General features: G+C 59.7%; 2 protein-coding genes across 3 annotated transcripts in view; both read left to right on the top strand.

Annotated features, from left to right (window-relative positions):
* Positions 1-590: 590 nt before the first annotated feature.
* Positions 591-3,222, top strand: NTN3 (netrin 3). Its single transcript, XM_025371434.1, has 6 exons — positions 591-1,722; positions 1,794-1,982; positions 2,076-2,225; positions 2,359-2,409; positions 2,527-2,601; positions 2,835-3,222. Exons 1-6 carry the CDS (start codon positions 795-797, stop codon positions 3,182-3,184), a joined length of 1,743 nt encoding a protein of 580 aa, XP_025227219.1. The 5' UTR covers positions 591-794; the 3' UTR covers positions 3,185-3,222.
* Positions 3,223-4,225: 1,003 nt separating this feature from the next.
* The window catches only part of TBC1D24 (TBC1 domain family member 24), a 29,725-nt gene continuing 15,304 nt past the window's right edge, over positions 4,226-18,646 (top strand). The window contains exon 1 of one of the 2 annotated variants that reach the window (XM_025371564.1): positions 4,226-4,250. The gene's annotated coding sequence lies outside the window, so the exon portion shown is untranslated. Of the gene's footprint in view, positions 4,251-13,002; positions 13,071-18,646 lie in introns of those variants that run through there. The other variant, XM_025371563.1, reaches the window with a different exon arrangement.

Here is an 18,646-nt window from a genome sequence, read left to right as displayed (position 1 = left end):
GCTGTCAGACCCGGGTCTTGCCTGCCTGATGGGCTTCAGGGAGGAGGTGGCCCAGACCCCCGTCCAGCACGTGGCACAGCCCCAGGAGCAGTAAAGGCCTGGCTGTGGGCCCAGGACCCTGCTGGGTGGTCCTCCACGGGCTGCGAAGGCTGAGCTGCCCCCCTCCAGACCCCTCCCGCCAGCGCATTCCTGGCTCCCCGGCCCCTCCCCTGGCTCCCGGGCCTCCCAGCCCCCTTCCCCGCTGGCCCAGCCCGCGTCTGAATCTGCTTCTGATTCCAGCTCTGCCGATGAGGCCCCCTCCCCTCCCCTCCCTCCTTCCCGACCCGAGCAGCCCCGCCCCCGGCTGGGCCCTGGCTTGCGCCTGCTGCGCCCCCCACCCGCTCCTGGCACAGCTCGTCCGCCCTCGCTGCAGCCGGGAGGAGGCGGCGGCCCGTGCACCGCAGGCCCCGCCCGCCCACGGTCCTTCCCGGGAGGCCGGGAGACCTGCTCCGCCCGGCCCTCGGTGGGTGAGTGCGAGCGGCGGGTGGGGCCTCCGCGGACTGAGGCACCGGGAGCCGGGGCGACGCCTGTCATCGCTCTAGGCCCAGCGGGAGGACGCGCCAACATCCCTGCTGCTGTGCTGAGCCCGGGGCGTGCCCGCCGCTGCTCCCACCACTGGGCCGGGCTGAGGCCGCCCGGGGGCCCTGTTCCTCGGCATTGCGGGGCCTAGTGGGCAGAGCCGCGGAGGGGGCTTCTTCTCCCCGAGGGCAGCGTCTTGGGGCCCGGCCGCTGGCTGACCCGCAGCGGCTTCGGCCATGCCTGGCTGGCCCTGGGGGCTGCTGCTGACGGCAGGCACGCTCTTCGCCGCCCTGAGCCCTGGGCCGCCGGCGCCCGCCGACCCTTGCCACGATGAGGGGGGCGCGCCCCGGGGCTGCGTGCCGGGCCTGGTGAACGCCGCCCTGGGCCGCGAGGTGCTGGCGTCCAGCACGTGCGGGCGGCCGGCCACTCGGGCCTGCGACGCCTCCGACCCGCGACGGGCACACCCCCCTGCCCTCCTGACTTCCCCAGGGGGCACGGCCAGCCCTCTGTGCTGGCGCTCAGAGTGGCTGCCTCGGGCACCCCTCAACGTGACTCTCACGGTGCCCCTGGGCAAGGCTTTCGAGCTGGTCTTCGTGAGCCTGCGCTTCTGCTCAGCTCCCCCAGCCTCCGTAGCCCTGCTCAAGTCACAGGACCATGGCCGCAGCTGGGCCCCGCTGGGCTTCTTCTCCTCCCACTGTGACCTGGACTATGGCCGTCTGCCTGCCCCTGCTGATGGCCCAGCTGGCCCAGGGCCTGAGGCCCTGTGCTTCCCTGCACCCCAGGCCCAGCCTGATGGCAGCGGCCTTCTGGCCTTCAGCGTGCAGGACAGCAGCCCCCCAGGCCTGGACCTGGACAGCAGCCCAGTGCTCCAAGACTGGGTGACCGCCACCGACATCCGTGTAGTGCTCACAAGGCCTAGCGCGGCAGGTGACCCCAGGGACATGGAGGCCATCGTCCCTTACTCCTACGCAGCCACTGACCTCCAGGTGGGCGGGCGCTGCAAGTGCAATGGACATGCCTCACGGTGCCTGCTGGACACACAGGGCCACCTGATCTGCGACTGTCGGCATGGCACCGAGGGCCCTGACTGCGGCCGCTGCAAGCCCTTCTACTGCGACAGGCCATGGCAGCGGGCCACTGCCCGGGAATCCCACGCCTGCCTCGGTGAGGCCTTGGAGGGTGGCCTGGGGACCTTGGACCCAACCAGTCTGCCCCTGACCCATCTCTCCCTGCAGCTTGCTCCTGCAATGGCCATGCCCGCCGCTGCCGCTTCAACATGGAGCTGTACCGACTGTCTGGCCGCCGCAGCGGGGGCGTCTGCCTCAACTGCCGACACAACACCGCTGGCCGCCACTGCCACTACTGCCGGGAGGGCTTCTATCGAGACCCTGGCCGTGCCCTGAGTGACCGTCGGGCTTGTAGGGGTGAGCCACCACCAGCCACCTGCGGGCCCTCATCCTCTGGCTTCCCAGATCCCCAGACAGGCTTCTGACCAGGCCCTTCCCACCTCTCCTCAGCCTGCGACTGTCACCCCGTTGGTGCTGCTGGCAAGACCTGCAACCAGACCACAGGCCAATGTCCCTGCAAGGATGGTGTCACTGGCCTCACCTGCAACCGCTGCGCACCTGGCTTCCAGCAGAGCCGCTCCCCAGTGGCGCCCTGTGTTAGTGAGTGACCCTGCCCTGCCTCAGCCATCAAGCCAAGGCCACCCAAGCTCCCTGCTGTTGTCCCGTCTTTTCCCTGAGCCCTGCAGATCTCTCTGCTCCTCCATCGCAGGCCATTCTCCCTCCCTCTCTGCAGAGACCCCTATCCCTGGACCCACTGAGGACAGCAGCCCTGTGCAGCCCCAGGGTGAGTGGACACAGGACAGGGCCCCAGAGGGGCATGACTTTGGGTGAAGGGGCTCTGGGAGGAGACGGTGGGGAAAGGAGGGGATGGGAGTCTGTCAGCCTCCCACCCTCTACCCAGACTGTGACTTGCACTGCAAACCTGCCCGTGGCAACTACCGCATCAGCCTAAAGAAGTTCTGCAGGAAGGACTATGGTAGGTGCCCTCAGGCCTCCCGCGGACCTTCCCTCCTCCGCCAGCTTCCTCTTGGAACGCCTTGACCCTTGCTGGGCCCCAAGGCCCATCCATCCTCATCCCTCAGGTCCCCCACGGGGGGCGGCCCCGCTCCTTCAGCCCGCACTGTCCTCCGGGTGTCCTCCCCATGCCTCCCTCTACCCCAGGCAGGCCGCCGCCTCCTGACCTCCCACCCCCTCTCACTCTCCCCGCAGCGGTGCAGGTAGCTGTGGGCGCGCGCGGTGAGGCGCGCGGCGCGTGGACGCGCTTCCCGGTGGCCGTGCTCGCGGTGTTCCGGAGCGGAGAGGAGCGCGCTCGGCGCGGGAGCAGCGCGCTGTGGGTGCCCGCCGGGGATGCAGCCTGCGGCTGCCCGCGCCTACTCCCTGGCCGCCGCTACCTCCTGCTGGGTGGCGGGCCTGGAGCCGCGGCTGGGGGCGCGGGGGGCCGGGGACCGGGGCTCAGCGCCGCCCGCGGAAGCCTCGTGCTTCCCTGGAGGGACGCGTGGACGCGGCGCCTGCGGAGGCTGCAGCGGCGTGAGCGGCGAGGGCGCTGCAGCGCCGCCTGAGCCCGCGGGCTGGGCAGGGCGGGCGCCGCTCCCACATCCAGGCGCACGTTCACCCGTTGCCTTCGCCTGCCAGGAGTCCTTGCTCGCGTCGCGCGTGTCGCCACCTAGGCCGCCGCCCCGTCCCCGCCGGCAGCTCCCTCTGTACCTCCCGTCTGGCCCCGGGGGGATGTGACCGGCGCAGCGACAGCCCGCCCCGCACAGAGGCGGGTGATATGGCACACCCAGAGGACCCTATGGTCTCCTGCCCCCTGGCTGCCGGCCCTGTCCCAGGGGCACTGTGATACCCGGAAGGCTGTGAATTCCTCGTGATGCCAGGCCCTCTCGGGGATCTCAGATCATCCCCGGGGCCGCTGTGATGCACACCCCCACCCGTGCAGCGACCCGCCAGGGAGCGCGCTGACCTCCCCAAAGACTGTGGCCACCGCAGGCGCCTTGGACCCCCATGGGGGGACAGGGCGTCCCCTGCCTTCTGCAGCCCCGCGAGGGTGGTGGCCTTGGCCCCTGCAGGGTGGGCGTCCACGTTCGGGTGCCCCGCGGCGTCTGCTGCCGGGTCCCGCATCTTTCTTGGCCGCCTGTGTCCCCGTCTGCGGGCTCTGTCCGGCCATCCCTCTCTCCGCCGCGTCTCTGACCTTCGGCGCCACGGCTCTTCAGCTCAGGGCCCGTCCCAGAACCCCCTTCCAGCCCTTCTCCCCCCGCTCGGGAAGGGACGTCGCGCCCACGCGGTTCCAGATCCACGCGTGACCCGGCCAGGCGGCGACTCCGACAGGCAGCTGTCCGGGCCCCCGATGCACTCGGCAAGTCCCTGCCGACCCACGTCCCCCTTGGCTCGTCTCCCCGGGACCGCACTGCAGTTGCCTCCCCTCCGCGCGGGACCGGTCCTCGGCCGGCCCCTGCTTCCGCCGCAGCAGCCGCCGACCGCCAGCGCGCATGCCCAGAGCCGGGCAGGCCGGAGGCCCGCGGGCGCTCGGGAGTGGGCACAGGGTGAGAGCTCGGCGGGGGCGGGGCCCAGCGCGCGCGTGCGCAGAAAGGCCGGCGCGGCGAGCTGAGGAGAAAGCGGCGCGCGGAGGTGGGTGCGCTCGGGGTGTGCTGGGGTGCGCTGCGGTGTGGCCCGGCCAGGTCCCCGCTGTCACCGTAGTCGACGCGTGCTGGGGGCGGGAACGTGGGGTCCCGGCTGCGGGCCCCATTCGAGGCGGGGATCCCCGGCCACGCGCTGGTTGGGGGCTCCGGAGCCCGGCACTGCCCGGCGCTGCAGCTGCGGCTTGGCCTACGGGCGGGGGCGCAGGAGCAGGACCCCCTGGGTGCGAGGCCCGATCCCCGCCCGGTCGCTGGCCCGCGACTCGGCCCGGGGCATGGTGTCGTCGGGAAGGGTGACTGTGTCACTCTTTCCTTGGGGCGTTTTCCGTCTCCGCAAGGTCGGAAATCCTCTTCGGGGCTCGGTGAGATTGCAACAGATTCTGATAAGTCCTGCCCTGTGGACCTGGAGCAGCCCCGGGCCCCGCCCCGCCCTGCCCAGGGATGACACACGCCCCCACCGCCCACCCGCTTGGGGGTCCGCTAGCCCCCGGCCCTGTCCAGTGGGAGCCCCTCTGGGTGCGCCTTGCCAGGCGGGCGCTGCCCTCCGGGCCCTGGGAGGTGGGAGCCAGGGACCCCCAGCTCTGAGCCAGCACAGCGGAGGGGAGAGCCGGCCCCACCTGGGCTGGGCTGCACCTGTTCCCGCCCCCTCCAGGCGGGAGTCCCCGCGGGCTAGCCACAGGCTTTCTTTGATGGCCGTGCCCCTCAGGGAAATGCGCTGCGGACCCCTGGGTTACTGCTTGCGGGGGTGATATTAAAGGCCAAAGGTTGTCTAAAAGCCACCTGGGTGGTGTGGAGGTGCAGGTGGACTGTTAGGTTGGTGGCTGTGGTTGTGAAGCCGGTGTCACTGTCTTTCTCCAGCAGCTTTTTCCAGAAAGGGGGCATCAGCCTGCCCTTCCAGGGCGATAGAAGCACTAGCGGGTGATTTTTCCCTGTTTTGCTGTGTTTGCTCCGGAGTCACCAGGTGACTTCCAGGCAATGTGCAGAAGGAACCGTTCCATTATTTGGCACGTGGGCCGTTTCCTCCACCCGAGGTCCCGGGCTCTGTCTTCACAGTCTGTCCTCAGCACACAGTAGGCACCTGTAGATGGCACGTGTGGCATTTCCTCCGCCGGAGGGCCAGGGCTCTGTCCTCAGCACACAGTAGGCACCTGTAGATGTTTGTTCAGTTGCAGCGGAGACAAGCAGTCAGTTCTTTTCATTTTAAGGAACACAGGCTGGGAAAAAAAACCAATCCAGATAAGAGAAGATCAGGAAATCTTATGCAGATTTTACAGTTACTGTTCCTAGCCTGTGGCATGACCCCTGCGTGCCCTGCCTTTTATTTTGAGGGTTGATCCTCATCTAATCTGAGCACTCAGATAAAGGCTTTACATAGAGTACTAATTAGAGAGTGCTTGCTCTACTTTGAAGCCTGTCTTTCCCTGTGAACAGGGCTGGAGCCACACTGTTCATCTTTGCTTCCCCCTGGCCTGGCCAGGGCTGGGCCAGAGGTTTTCTCTACATGTTAGTTGAAGTGGATCAAGGTCCTTTTGTCAGAATGATAGATGTGAACTATTGCAGTTGCTTTCCACTGGGTTGAGGGTGACCTTCTGAGATGCAGAAGTAATCTAGGCAGGGTTTTCATAACAACAGTAAATTTGGCCACCCAGGGTCTGTAAAGTCACCTGCAGGGTAGCCTTACTAGCTCTCGCTGACCACACCTGCCAGGATTGTCCAGCAGGCTCGAGTGACCTTGGGCATGCAGTGTTGCTCTTAATTATCTGCAGATTGAGCCAAGCTCAGAAAACATATTAAATGTTTGCCTTTAGATGGTTTCTCGCTTAAAGTACATAAGGACGATGAAGCAGGTTATAAAAAAAGCACTTAACATTTACCTTGTTGAATGTTTTCCCTGTCTGAGCATGCCTTTTCTGTTATGACAACTCTGTAAATGGAAGAAAGAAGTCCTTTTCTTTTTATTTTTTTCTCTTTGAGAGGGAGTCTTGCTCTGTCGCCCAGGCTGGAGTGCAGTGGCGGGATCTTAGCTCACTGCAAGCTCCGCCTCCCGGGTTCACACCATTCTCCTGCCTCAGCCTACCGAGTAACTGGGATTATAGGCGCCCGCCACCTCGCCCGGCTAATTTTTTTTGTATTTTTTTTTTTTTTTTAGTAGAGACGGGGTTTCACCGTGTTAGCCAGGATGGTCTCGATCTCCTGACCTCATGATCCGTCCATCTCGGCCTCCCAAAGTGCTGGGATTATAGGCTTGAGCCACCTCGCCTGGCCAAGAAGTCCTTTTCAACTCAAAGCAGCAATTGCAGTGGCTGTTTCAAACATTGCCTGTCAATTGGAGATAAAATCAAAGAAACACAACCTCAGGCTTTTTACTGAGGACCAACTTGAATTCATTATTCAATGATTTTCTGTATCCTTTCAACATGCGTTTATTAAGCCAGGTGCAGTGGCTCATGCCTGCAATCCCAACACTTTGGGAGGCTGAGGTGGAAGGATTGCATAAGCCCAGGAGTTCGAGACCACCCTGGGCAACATAGGGAGGTCTCGTCTCTATAAAAAATTAGCCAAGTATGGTGGTATGTGCCTGTGGTCCCAGCTACTTGGGAAGATGAGGCAGAAGGATCACTTGAGCCTGGGAGCTCAAGACTGCAGTGAGCTGTGATTGTGCCACTGCACTCAAGCCAGGGCGACAGAGTGAGACCCTGTCTCTGAAAAACGAAACAACAAAAATGCATTTATTGAATTCACACTTCATAGGAGGCACCATGCTGTGCGTTCTGTGGATTCGGTGTTGAGTAAGACTTGGTCTCTGCCCTTGACCTTATAGTGCAGTGAGGAGACAGGGGAATAAACACAAGGTAGAAGCTCCAACAGAGGTGGACAGAGCCTTCTGTGGGCGCAAAGGCATGGCATCCAGCTGGATTGTGGTGGGGGTGGGGCTCTGAGACGGACTTGAGCTTCATTTTGAAGGATGATCAGGAGTGGCAAGAACAAGTGAAGGAAAGCGCCTGGTCACCTCTGTTTCAGAAGAAAAAAGAGAGCAAGACTCTGAGACAAGTGGCTGCAGGATGGGAAGAGCCAGAGAGGAAGGAGAGGATGTTCCAGGATTGAGTGCCGGGCAGTGCCACACCCCATGCAGAGTGTGCAGGGAGGGAGCAGGCTGGCACTGTGTGGAGAAGGCGATGAGGTTACTGCGAGACGTCTGGGCAGTAAGCACATGTGTTTTGACCTGGAGCCAAGGAGAGCGTACTAGACGAGAGCATTTTGGGGATGCTGTGTGCTGTCCAAGCTGGGGGTTGGGTTGGGTCTTCCCAGGAGAATGTGTAGAGTGAGAAAAACAAAACAGAACCCTAAACCTTGTGGACTCCTAATACAGTCTTACAACAAAGTCAATAAGGTAACAGAAGGCCAGTCGGTAACCCGTTGCCTTTTGTGGGAATGGGGCAGAATAGTGGGCTTTTAATTTTCTTTTTTTTTTTGTTTTTTGTTTTTTGTTTTTTTTTTTTTTTTGAGACGGAGTCTCGCTCTGTAGCCCAGGCTGGAGTGCAGTGGCCGGATCTCAGCTCACTGCAAGCTCCACCTCCCGGGTTCACGCCATTCTCCGGCCTCAGCCTCCCGAGTAGCTGGGACTACAGGCGCCCGCCACCTCGCCCGGCTATTTTTTGTATTTCTTAGTAGAGACGGGGTTTCACCGTGTTAGCCAGGATGGTCTCGATCTCCTGACCTCGTGATCCGCCCATCTCGGCCTCCCAAAGTGCTGGGATTACAGGCTTGAGCCACCGCGCCCGGCCTAATTTTCTTTTTTTTGAGACAGACTCTCGCTCTGTCACCCAGGCTGGAGTGCAGTGGCCAGATCACAGCTCACTGCAAGCTCCGCCTCCCGGGTTTACGCCATTCTCCTGCCTCAGCCTCCTGAGTAGCTGGGACTACAGGCGCCCGCCACCTCGCCTGGCTAGTTTTTTATATTTTTTAGTAGAGACGGGGTTTCACCGTGTTAGCCAGGATGGTCCCGCTCTCCTGACCTCGTGATCCTCCCGTCTCGGCCTCCCAAAGTGCTGGGATTACAGGCTTGAGCCAACGCGCCCGGCCTTTAATTTTCTTTCTTTCTTTCTTTGTTTTTTTTTTTTTTTTGAGACAGGGTCTTACTCTTTCTCCTAGGCTGGAGTGCAGTGTCAGGATCAATGGCTCACTGTAGCCTCGACCTTCTGGGCTCAAGAGATCCCCTTACCTCAGCCTCCCAAAGAGCTGGGACTATAGACTTTTTTCTTTTCTTTTTTTTTTTTTTTTTTTTTTTGAAACAGGATCTCACTCCCATTGGCCGGACTAGAGTACAGTGGTAGGATAATGAGATCGTGGCTCACTGCAGCCTCAACCTCTCGGACTCAAGCAATCTTCCCACCTTAGTGTCCTGAGTAGCTGGGACTACAGGTGCACACCACCACACCCAGTAATTTTTGCATTTTTTTATAGAGACAGGGTCTCACTTTGTTGCCCAGGCTGGTCTCAAATTCCTGGGCTCAAGCAGTTCTTCCACTTTGGCCTCCCAAAGGGTGGGATTACAGGCGTGAGCCACAGTGCCTGGCCTGGGCTTTTAATTTGTTGCAGAAACCCAGTGTGTCTCTTGGAGTGAAGGATGGAGTGTGGGACGGGGGGATGCCAGTGTCCTTACAGTGAGTGGCCTTCCTGTCTCACGTGTCTGTTTGCCTTTTGGGGAACCTCCAGCTTCAGTGTCATGCTTCTCAAAGGACCTAGTTCACCTGCAGTCCAAGGGTTGCTCCTCTTGGAGCATTCCCACAGGTAGGGCTCTGGAAAAAGCCTTTTCAGACCCAGAGACTGAAGGCTGCAGAGCCCTCAGGGGCACCTCACTCTCCTTCCAGGACCCTGTTTCTGTGTGGTCCATCAGCATTGGCAGCAGGCACAACTTTGGAAAAAATCTACTAAGAACAGAGGCCGCGCATGTGGTGCGTCCCCCACCCCTCCATTCCCCCACCCTGAGGGGCCGAATGGGTGAGGCTGGGGAAAGGGTGTGCTGCAGAAGCAGCCCCTATCTGCTCGTGGCCGGCATGTGGCCCCCAGGGCTGGCTGAGCCTCTGGATAAGGTTGTGAGCTGTTATCTACACCCTCCAACAGAATCTGCTCACAGGGGCGCAGGCTTCACAGCCTCTGAGGACTGTGCGTATGCAGCCATGGCTTCCTGCAACCCTCCCCAGTGTGCTCTTTTCTTTTTTTCTCTCTTTGTTAATTTTTTTTTTTTTTTTTTTTGAGATGGAGTTTCGCTCTTGTTGCCTAGGCTGGAGTGCAGTGGTGTGATCTCAGCTCACCGCAACCTCTGTCTCCTGGGTTTAAGTGATTCTTCTGCCTTATCCTCTCTAGTAGCTGGGATCACAGGCATGCGCCACCACGCCCGGCTAATTTTGTATTTTTAGTAGAGACGGGGTTTCGCCGTGTTAGCCAGGCTGCTCTTGAACTTCTGACCTCGTGATCCACCTGCCTCAGCCTCCCAAAGTGCTGAGATTTCAGGCATACCTGCCTGGCTGTTGTTTGTTTGTTTGTTTGTTTGTTTGAGACGGAGTCTCGCTCTGTTGCCCAGGTTGGAGTGCAGTGGCGCGATCTCGGCTCACTGCAAGCTCCACCTCCTGGGCTCACACCATTCTCCTGTCTCAGCCTCCCAAGTAGCTGGGACTACGGGCGCCCATCACCACGCCCGGCTAATTTTTTGTGGTTTTAGTAGAGACGGGGTTTCACCTTGTTAGCCAGGATAGTCTCCATCTCCTGACCTCGTGACTGCCCGCCTTGGCCTCCCAAAGTGCTGGGATTACAGTGAGCCACCATGCCCGGCCCGTTAATTGTTTTTTTTAAGAGACTGGGTCTCGCTCTGTTGTCCAGGCTGGAGTGCAGTGGTGCAGTCATGGCTCATTGCAGCCTTAACCTCCTGGGCTCAAGCCATGCTCCCACCTCAGCCTTCTGAGTAGGTGGGACTACAGGTGCATGCCACCACACCTTCCTGATTTTTTATTTTTTTGTAGAGACAGTATCTTACTATGTTGCCCAGACTGGCCTCGAACTCCTGGCTCAAGGGATCCTTTTGTCTCAACCTTCCAAAGTGCTGGGATTACAAGCACGAGCCACTACACCGGGCTGTTCCCTTTTTCTTATAGGTCATTGAGAACACACCACAGGGGACCTGGGAATCTACTGAGGATACAGATTTCCCATAATCTGAAACTGTGTGTCCGCCTGATTGTTACACAGTTTTAACTGGGTGCCACACACCGAGAGAGATTGTTTGCTTGTGGGCCATCCTGTTTCCAGTAAAAGCCTTTCCACTCACTGTGGCATGCTAAATGGAGCTGATTACCTGGATCCCTTCAGCCTTTCCTTGAATCCTTTCCACCCCTTCCCTAATTATCCTCTGTGATCCCTTTCCTGGCAAGGGTCCTTCTGGCCTTCCTACCTTGGTAAACCTGTGGCCTTATAAGGATCAAGGTGTGGACATTAACTTTTCTGCCCTGGCAGCTTCCTGGGCTGTCCTCTCCCTGTTCCCAGCACTCAGGAGCACTGCCCTTTCCTGGCAGCCTAGTAAATCCCAGGCCTCTGTTTTGGGCCCTTTGGCTTCTTGGTGCCTGTTATGCTGAACTGTAGAACTGTCTTAATTAGAGCCCCAAAGGACACTCACTGGCCCACGCGCTTATGGAGCTGGGTAGGTCTGACCAGGCTTGCCCTCCGGGGTCCTGTCCTTTGACCATGCTGTCTCTATCACTTCTGAGGCTAAGGCCTCTTCACACTGTAAGACCCAGCTGAGGCAGGCGTTGGCTCTGGGAAAGCACCCTGTCGCAGCACCTGCACCTTGAATTGGCATCGTCAGTACACCTGACCCGGGCTGGGGTGGGGCCGTGCCTCTGTACTCCTCTGTACTCAGGTACCTGGCACACTGGCATTCAGGAAGCGTGCCTTGAATGCCTGTTAAAATGATTAGGACCAAGCATGGTGGCTCACACCTGTAATCCCAACACTTTGAGAGGCCAAGATGGGAAGATTGCTTGAGGCCAGGAGTTTGAGACCAGTCTGGGCAGCATAGTGAGACTTTGTCTCTACCAGACTTAAAAAGTAAATAAAAATAAAATGATTAAACCTGCACGACTCCACCCTGAGCTGGATCTCTCCTTAGGTCTAAAGACACTTGCTGAGAACCTGATGTGAGCCTGGCCTTCCAAGGCACACGTGTCACAGGCTTGGAACTCAGACCAATCGAAATCCTGCGCTGCTGACAGCTGCGCTCTCTTCCTCTGGTTCTCCTCCTGGGTCCTGGGGGGTGTTTTTCTAGACCTGCTGTGGGGAGAATCTTTGGGCTCAGATGGTAAAGATCCTGAATTACCAGAGTCCTGTGCCAGCTCCAGCCCCTGCCTTTGGGTGGACCAGACCAGGCTGGGGAAAGAAAGATGTCTGCCTATGAAAGGGAACAGGGAACTGTCTTGAGTGGCTGGCCAAGGTTGAGGCTCAGCCTGCCTCTGCTCAGGCTCTAAGCAGTAGGCTCAGGAGCCACAGTTAGGCACGTTTGCACTGCCGACCAGCACAGGCAGGCAGACCAGCTGGCCCGTGGTGCGGTGACTAACGCCTCGTTAATGGTCACACCCCTTTTGTACCTGGCACGTGCCCTCCATTGTGTGCCTCCAGTAAAGAGCCCACTATCAAGTTCCCCAGGCAGCAGCTACTTGGTAGTCACTGTGGCATGTCGGTCACCATTAATATTTGGAAGATGCCTATGCTCTGCTTCAGGCTGAGGCAAGCACCCCTACCTTCCTGTCATGTGAAGATGCCTGCAGGAAAGGTCACACCTAGGGTGGGTGGACTAGTAATGCTCCCTGTTGTTATTTGGCCTTCAAAATTAAATTTATCTTGGGCCCAAGTGGTTTGCGATTTCTCTGAGTCTCTGCCTGTTTTTTCTCTGTTCCCTCCTTCCCAGGATACACTGGACATAGTGTGAGACACTTGGGTGCAGAAGTCATGGTCCAGTAGCAGGGCTGGGTGGATAAGCCAGCACCATGATGGTGGGTGTGCTGGGTGAGGGTGAGGACAGATGTGGACAGGAGGTGTGGAGCTCTGTGAGGGCTCGACCCTGCGCCGGAGGTCCCATGGAGGCCTGTGAGGAAGGGGCGATTGTACTGAGAGCAGAAAGTGAAAGGGGACAGGTGTGTCCTGCCTCTCTGGACAGTGACATTCCCACAGTAGTGTGGGGACTGCAGTTGGCACTATGTGGCCGGGGCTCCTGAAGCTGTTGTCCGAGGGGCAGGGAGGGGCCAGGTCCTGAAGGGCGGGGGACACCAGGAGAGGGTTTTGGGTGGAGAACAGTGACTGGGTGAAGCCCTGAGCGGACAGGAGGCTGGGAGTGGGAGCTGAATTGCGCTGGAGTCACGTGGAGTGTGAATGTTGTGAGCGTCCGGGAGACAGCTGGGAAGCAGCTGGAGGGACGGGCCTGGACCTCAAAGAAGGATTCTAGGCTCAGGAGAGGGTGGGCTCCATTGGAGAGACAGGCACAGGAGCTGGAGGAGCAGCCGTGGAGAGGTGAGGAGATGCCTGGCAGGGAGGCAGGCGGGATGAGGCCCAAGGCAGCTGGGAGATCTGGCAGCCAGCGCGGCCAGCGGCGGGAGGGCCGGAAGCCGGGTGTCATCTGCTCTTGCCAGCAGCTCGGCTCAGAAGAAAAACGGAGGAGAGGTGGAGCTGGAGCGGAGCCCCCGGCGCTGTGGTTTGCTGTGTTTGGGGCCCGTGTCACAGCACTGGGGAGCCTTGGAGAGAGATGGGGAGCTAGGGTCCCCAGAAGGTGAGAGCCAGGACTGAGGGGGGCCTTGGTCTGTGTTGGGAATGCAGAGAGCTGGGAAGCTCCTGCCTGACAAGCCCCCTTTCTTGGGGTGGAGTGGGTGGGACGGGGCGGCTGTGAGCTGGAGAGGAGACAGTGTCAGTGAAGTGTGCCACAAGGGCTGCCAGGTGGCACCGGGGGCTGGGCCACTGGAAACCGCTGAGCAGGCGGCAGGACTTCTCCCTCTCCCCTCAGCTGTTCTCGTGCCTCAGGCTGACTTCCTCGTGCCGTTTATCCATATGGCTGAGACAGGAGTGTGGGGTTGGCGGGCGGGAGTTGGGGCTTGGCGTGATGGTCCAGGCTGAGCTGGCAAGAGAGAAAAGCCAGAGGGGCTGGTGGATGGGGCAGTCGCAGCTCCGAGTGGGAGGAGGGCACTGAGGGCTCCAGGACGGGGTATGGGCGGGTTTATGAATGTGCCGCCTCTGGAGTGGGTAGAGTGGTTTTCTGGAATGCCCAGGGACTGGATAAAAAGGTAGAGATGTAAAGGCTTTTAAAGTTCTAGAGGCCACGGAGCTTCCAGCCAGGAATGCGAACTTAGCCCTCCAGGGAGGGCAGCACAGAGAGGAAGGCCCTGAGCCGGAGAGAGAGGAGGTGGGTGGTGATGGCGAGAGCCTGGCCGCTGCTCGGCCCAGAGGAGGAAGGGTACATTCGGGAGAGGACGAAGACTTGGGAGTGGTGTGTTTGCTGTAGAAAATTTCCAGAGCAAGAAGGCAGGTTGGAAGCAGGTGCCGGGGGTAAAAGGCAGATAACAAGGTAAGGAGATGTGGGTGAAGACCGGTGGCTGTGCTCACCGTGGTTAGTGACACTTTCTTTTTTTTTTTTTTTTTTTTTTTTGAGACGGAGTCTCGCTCTGTCCCCCTGGCTGGAGTGCAGTGGCGCGATCTCGGCTCACTGCAAGCTCCGCCTCCTGGGTTCACGCCATTCTCCTGCCTCAGCCTCCCGGTTAGTGACACTTTCACCATCCAGCCCCGGTCAGACATGGTCCTATAGCTGAGGGTCTCACCAGGCGGTGGGGGCACAGGTCAGGGGAATGGGATCGCCAGAGGAGCATTCTCAAAACGTGCCTGTGCAGGCATCTCCCACCCCTGGCATTCTGCATGAGAGGTCCAGGGGGTGCCCACCCCACATGCAGCGGACCCCTGGTGGTCATCCTCCTCTCAGCCTCCCCTCCTCCCCTCCCCACCTCGCCACCCCCAGTGGATGTTTCTGATGGCTGTGGCCTTTGCACATGCCCTCCAGGCTGCCATGCCACAGATCTTTCTGGAATAAAAGCTTGATCACGCCTCCCCACCCCGGTATTCTGGTGGTGCCCTGTCACTATTGGGATGGGGTAGGGTGCAGGCCTTGTGACTTGGAGCAAGTCTTGTATTTCCCTGCTGCTGAGTGCAGGTCCTCCCCCTGCCCCCCCCCCCCCCCCCCCCAAGTCTGCCCTGCCAACCCCAGCACACTGTAACCACCTCCTAGAAGGGCTTCCGGAACCCCTCCAGCTCTCCGGGGCACGTGACCACCCTGGGGCCTCTCTGCCTCTACACGTGCCTACAAAGCGGCTTTCCGACCTCACTGCCAGGTGACTGATTTATCTCTCAGCTCTTTCTAGCTCAGTGCCAGGCACCTAGGAGGCACTCAGAAGAAGGTTCCAGAGAGAACGGGTACACCTGGGTGCACAGATGAGTCCAGTAGCTCTCTTCCATCATGGCCCACTGTGCCAGCTCCATTGTTCCAGGGCTGAGGCCTAGGGTGGCGGGGCTATATGGCAGGAGTGTCTGCACTTTGGGACTCTGCCTGGGATTTGTTTGTGTCTCTGAGGCATCCAGTAGATTCTTGGAGGACAGGATTAGGTGTTCCCGGGCCTTTCCCAGCAGGTAGGTGGGAGGCCTGGGCCCCTCATGAAGAAATCAGACTTGGCCTGGACTTGTGAGGAAGGTCCCCCAGCCGGAGGAGGCATCATCCCCTCCCTGAGGCTGAATGCTGGGGCCACCTCTCCCCTCATGCCTGTCATCCACACCCCACTCCAGGTCTGCTTTTAGGCCCCATTCCCTGCCCTGTCCAGTGTGTTCCTCCAGCCTCCCTCCACCTACTCTCCCAGCACCTCTGTGATGTTGTGAAATACCTATTTGGTCTTTGTCCTTGTTTTGTGACATACAACTCCTGAAATCCTCAGGATCTCCGTGGCGCTCTTTCTGTGCACTGGTGTTGACTGATAGCTTCTGGGTGGCGCTGGTCACTGGAAAGACCAAGGCAGGATTAGCGGGTTAGGACTTTCAGCCCCCGCCCCAACCGCAAGGAGCGGGGAGGTCCAGGGGTGGAAGGTCAAGTTGATTGCCAGTGGAGTAATCAATCACGCCTACTTAACAAAGGTTCCATGCCAACCCTAGAGGACAGGACTTGGAGAGCTGCTGGACAGCTGAGCAGGAGGGGGTGCCTGGAGGGTGGCACCGTGTCCCTCTCCCATACCTCACTCTAAAGGCCCCTTCATCTGTGTCCTTTGTAACAACCTTTATAATAAACTAGTGAATGTAAGTGTTTCCCTGAGTTCTGTGAGCTGCTCCAGCAAGTTCATTGAACCCAAAGCCGGGTTGTGGGAACCCCAACTTGAAGTTGGTCGCTGAGAAGTTCTGGAGGCCTGGACTTCTGACTGGTGTCTGAGGGTGTGGGCGTCTTGGGGACTGAGCTCCCGACCTGTGGGATCTGAGCTGTCTCCAGGTAGATGTCTCCCTTGTTGGGATTGAATTGGAGGACGCCCCGCCGGCACCCGCTGCAGAATGGATTGCTTGCTGCGGGGAGAAACCCCTGCATTTTCTGGGTCACAAATCCTGTGCTGATTGCTGTGCTGGCGTCAGAGCAGAGGAAAACATGGCATGAGAGTTTTTCCAAACAGTCCGGACAGCTTCCAGGCTCTCTCAGCCACCCCACGCTGTCCCTACCATTCCCACCTGGCCCGCTGCCACCTCTGCCCCAGGGTTTCCGGGCACTCCGAGCTTCCCTGTCAGGCAGCGAAGCTCTCATCCCTGGACCTCGCGCCTGGGGCTGGAATGCCTGTGCTGCCCTCCCCTGCCTGGCAGGTGTGGTTGGTGCTCTGGAGTGGGCGGGCCCTGCCGGTCTCCCCAGCCCACCAGCAGGTTTCCCCCATATCCCTGCAGCACTTAGCAAGGTCCCGGGTCTTCTGTGGAGAGTGAGAGCGTTTTGGATCCTGCCAGGGGAGCCCGCTGAGAGGAGCGTGCATCTCCTATCACATGAAGCCCGTGGGGACCAGAGCACCTCATTCCTGTGGTCCCTAGCTGCGGGCATTGGGGTTCCCCACCCATGGGGCCCGGCCTCGTTTCCTCTTCCTCTTCACTCCCGGCCCCACTCCCAGGAAATGGTGAGGGATTGCTCAGACCAGACGGGAAGAACTGAGATGAGCGGCGGCTGACACCCATGCCCTGTTCTGCTGCCCTGTGACTGAGGTCCAGCCACACAGAACGCCGGGTCCTTGTTAGCTGCTGCTGGGACGGGGGCTGTTCCTGTGGCCAGGATGGGTGTGGTAGTCAGGCCAGGGCGGGATGGGGCCCAGGCCTGCAACCCCAGCTCTTCAACCTGGAGTCCTAGCGAACGCTGACCTACATTGGGACAGGGCTGCCTCTTGCCCAGGGGGCTGCAGTTGGCCCCTTGGTGGCGTCTGGGAGTGCATGGGGGTGCCCTCTGTGCTGTGGGCCTCGCCCCCAGGGCTCTACTTCCAGCCTGAGCTGCTCTGGCGTTTGCCTAAGAAGCATCTGTATCGAAGCTGGCTCTGAAAACTTCACCGTGGAGCTTCCCTGGGCTGGGATTCTCTGTCGCTTGCCCCGACCTCCAGCATCCCCAAGTGGCCCGGGTTCTGACTCCCACTATCAGGCCACAGTCCGGTGGGATCCAACCCTGAGCGGTCTCTGGGGGTCCCCCAATCTTCTCCACCCTCCCGGTCTAGACTCTGCCTTCCTTTCTCCCTGGCTCCTCTGTCACAACCCTTCCTCCTCCAGGGACACCAGGGGGATTTTTGTAAATGCAGATCTGATCAAGTCACCTGCCTACACTCTCCTCCTACCCCGTGTGGGGACACCCGCTCTTAGCCCACCCCAGCCCCTCAGCACTGCCAGGGCTGCCCAGCTCGCCTTTGCCCACTCTTGCCTCCGTGTCTGAGGGGCACCGTCCCCACCCACAGGCTGCCTGCACGCCTTTCCGCCCCTTCCACAGCAGCAGGCACAGCCCTGCCCGTGGGGTTCCCCCAGCACTTCCCGAGCTGCCGCGGTTGACGGCCTCCTCTCAAGCCATCTCTCGCTGGCACAAAGGAGGCGCTTCAGTCAGTGGAGGTTTGTCATATGATGACCTGCGGGACGAGGGAGCCGTGGTCACATGCTGTCTCCTCCCGTTTGCTGTGACCTGGGACAGGAGCAGTCCCCAGGAAGGGAGGCGCGGTGTCGGGGTTGCCGTTGGCGGTGTCAAAATGTCATCACTGAGGCTAAATGTGTGTTCTGTCTTTGTCACATGAAGGAGAGTGTGTTTTCAAATCCAGTTGTTTGGGAAAATCACATGCCCTTCTGAAGAAGTGACGTGTGCAGAGGCCTCATGACTCAGGCTCTCAGGCCTGGAGTTGGGTGTTTGGGGATGGCAGGTGTGTTGCTAGCAGGAGCCCTGCCAGGGTGGCCTGTGTCTCCAGGACCCACAGGAGGGCCCTGGCACTAGAAGTGGCCGAGTGCTCTGGAGTCCCAGACCTTGGTGGGTCCTGCCTGTGCTTGGGGACCCTCTGGAGCCTCTCTCGGAGGTCCTCACCGTCCCAGGATGAAGGGAGATAGAGCAGGAAGTTAACTTAGCAGCAGCCAGCAGCTGTGGGGTTGTGTTCCACCCCAAAGCTGGGGTGAGCTGCTAGTCTGCTGGAGTGGAGGGGCCAGCTGCCCAGTCCGGGCCTCTCTTGCCCCACTTTCCACAGTGAGGATCCACCTCCTCCCACATCCATGCTCCTTCCCACCTGCCTCCTGGCTAGAAATTAGCTCGGGGTGCCATACCCTGGATGGACGCCCCCCACCCAGCCCTGGCAGCCTTTCTCTTCCTGTGGACACCTTCAGGGGGTTTGCTGCAGAGGATGGATCAGGGCTTTCTTGGAGCTCCCATGGAGTGTGGACATAGGCGGCTGGGATCCCAAAGTGCTGGGATTACAGGCGTGAGCCACCGTGCCCAGCTGCTTGTTGTTTTATTAAGAAATATTTGGGCCGGGCGCGGTGGCTCAAGCCTGTAATCCCAGCACTTTGGGAGGCCGAGATGGGCGGATCACGAGGTCAGGAGATCGAGACCATCCTGGCGAACACAGTGAAACCCCGTCTCTACTAAGAAATACAAAAAATAGCCGGGCGAGATGGCGGGCGCCTGTAGTCCCAGCTACTCGGGAGGCTGAGGCCGGAGAATGGCGTGAACCCGGGAGGCGGAGCCTGCAGTGAGCTGAGATCCGGCCACTGCACTCCAGCCTGGGCTACAGAGCGAGACTCCATCTCAAAAAAAAAAAAAAAAAAAAAAAAAAAAAAAAAAAAAAA

Source organism: Theropithecus gelada, chromosome 20, assembly GCF_003255815.1.
Source record: "Theropithecus gelada isolate Dixy chromosome 20, Tgel_1.0, whole genome shotgun sequence".
NCBI classification, from domain to species: Eukaryota; Metazoa; Chordata; class Mammalia; order Primates; family Cercopithecidae; genus Theropithecus; species Theropithecus gelada.
Note: the sequence above shows the minus strand (reverse complement) of the source record. Positions and strands in the feature narration are given on the sequence as shown.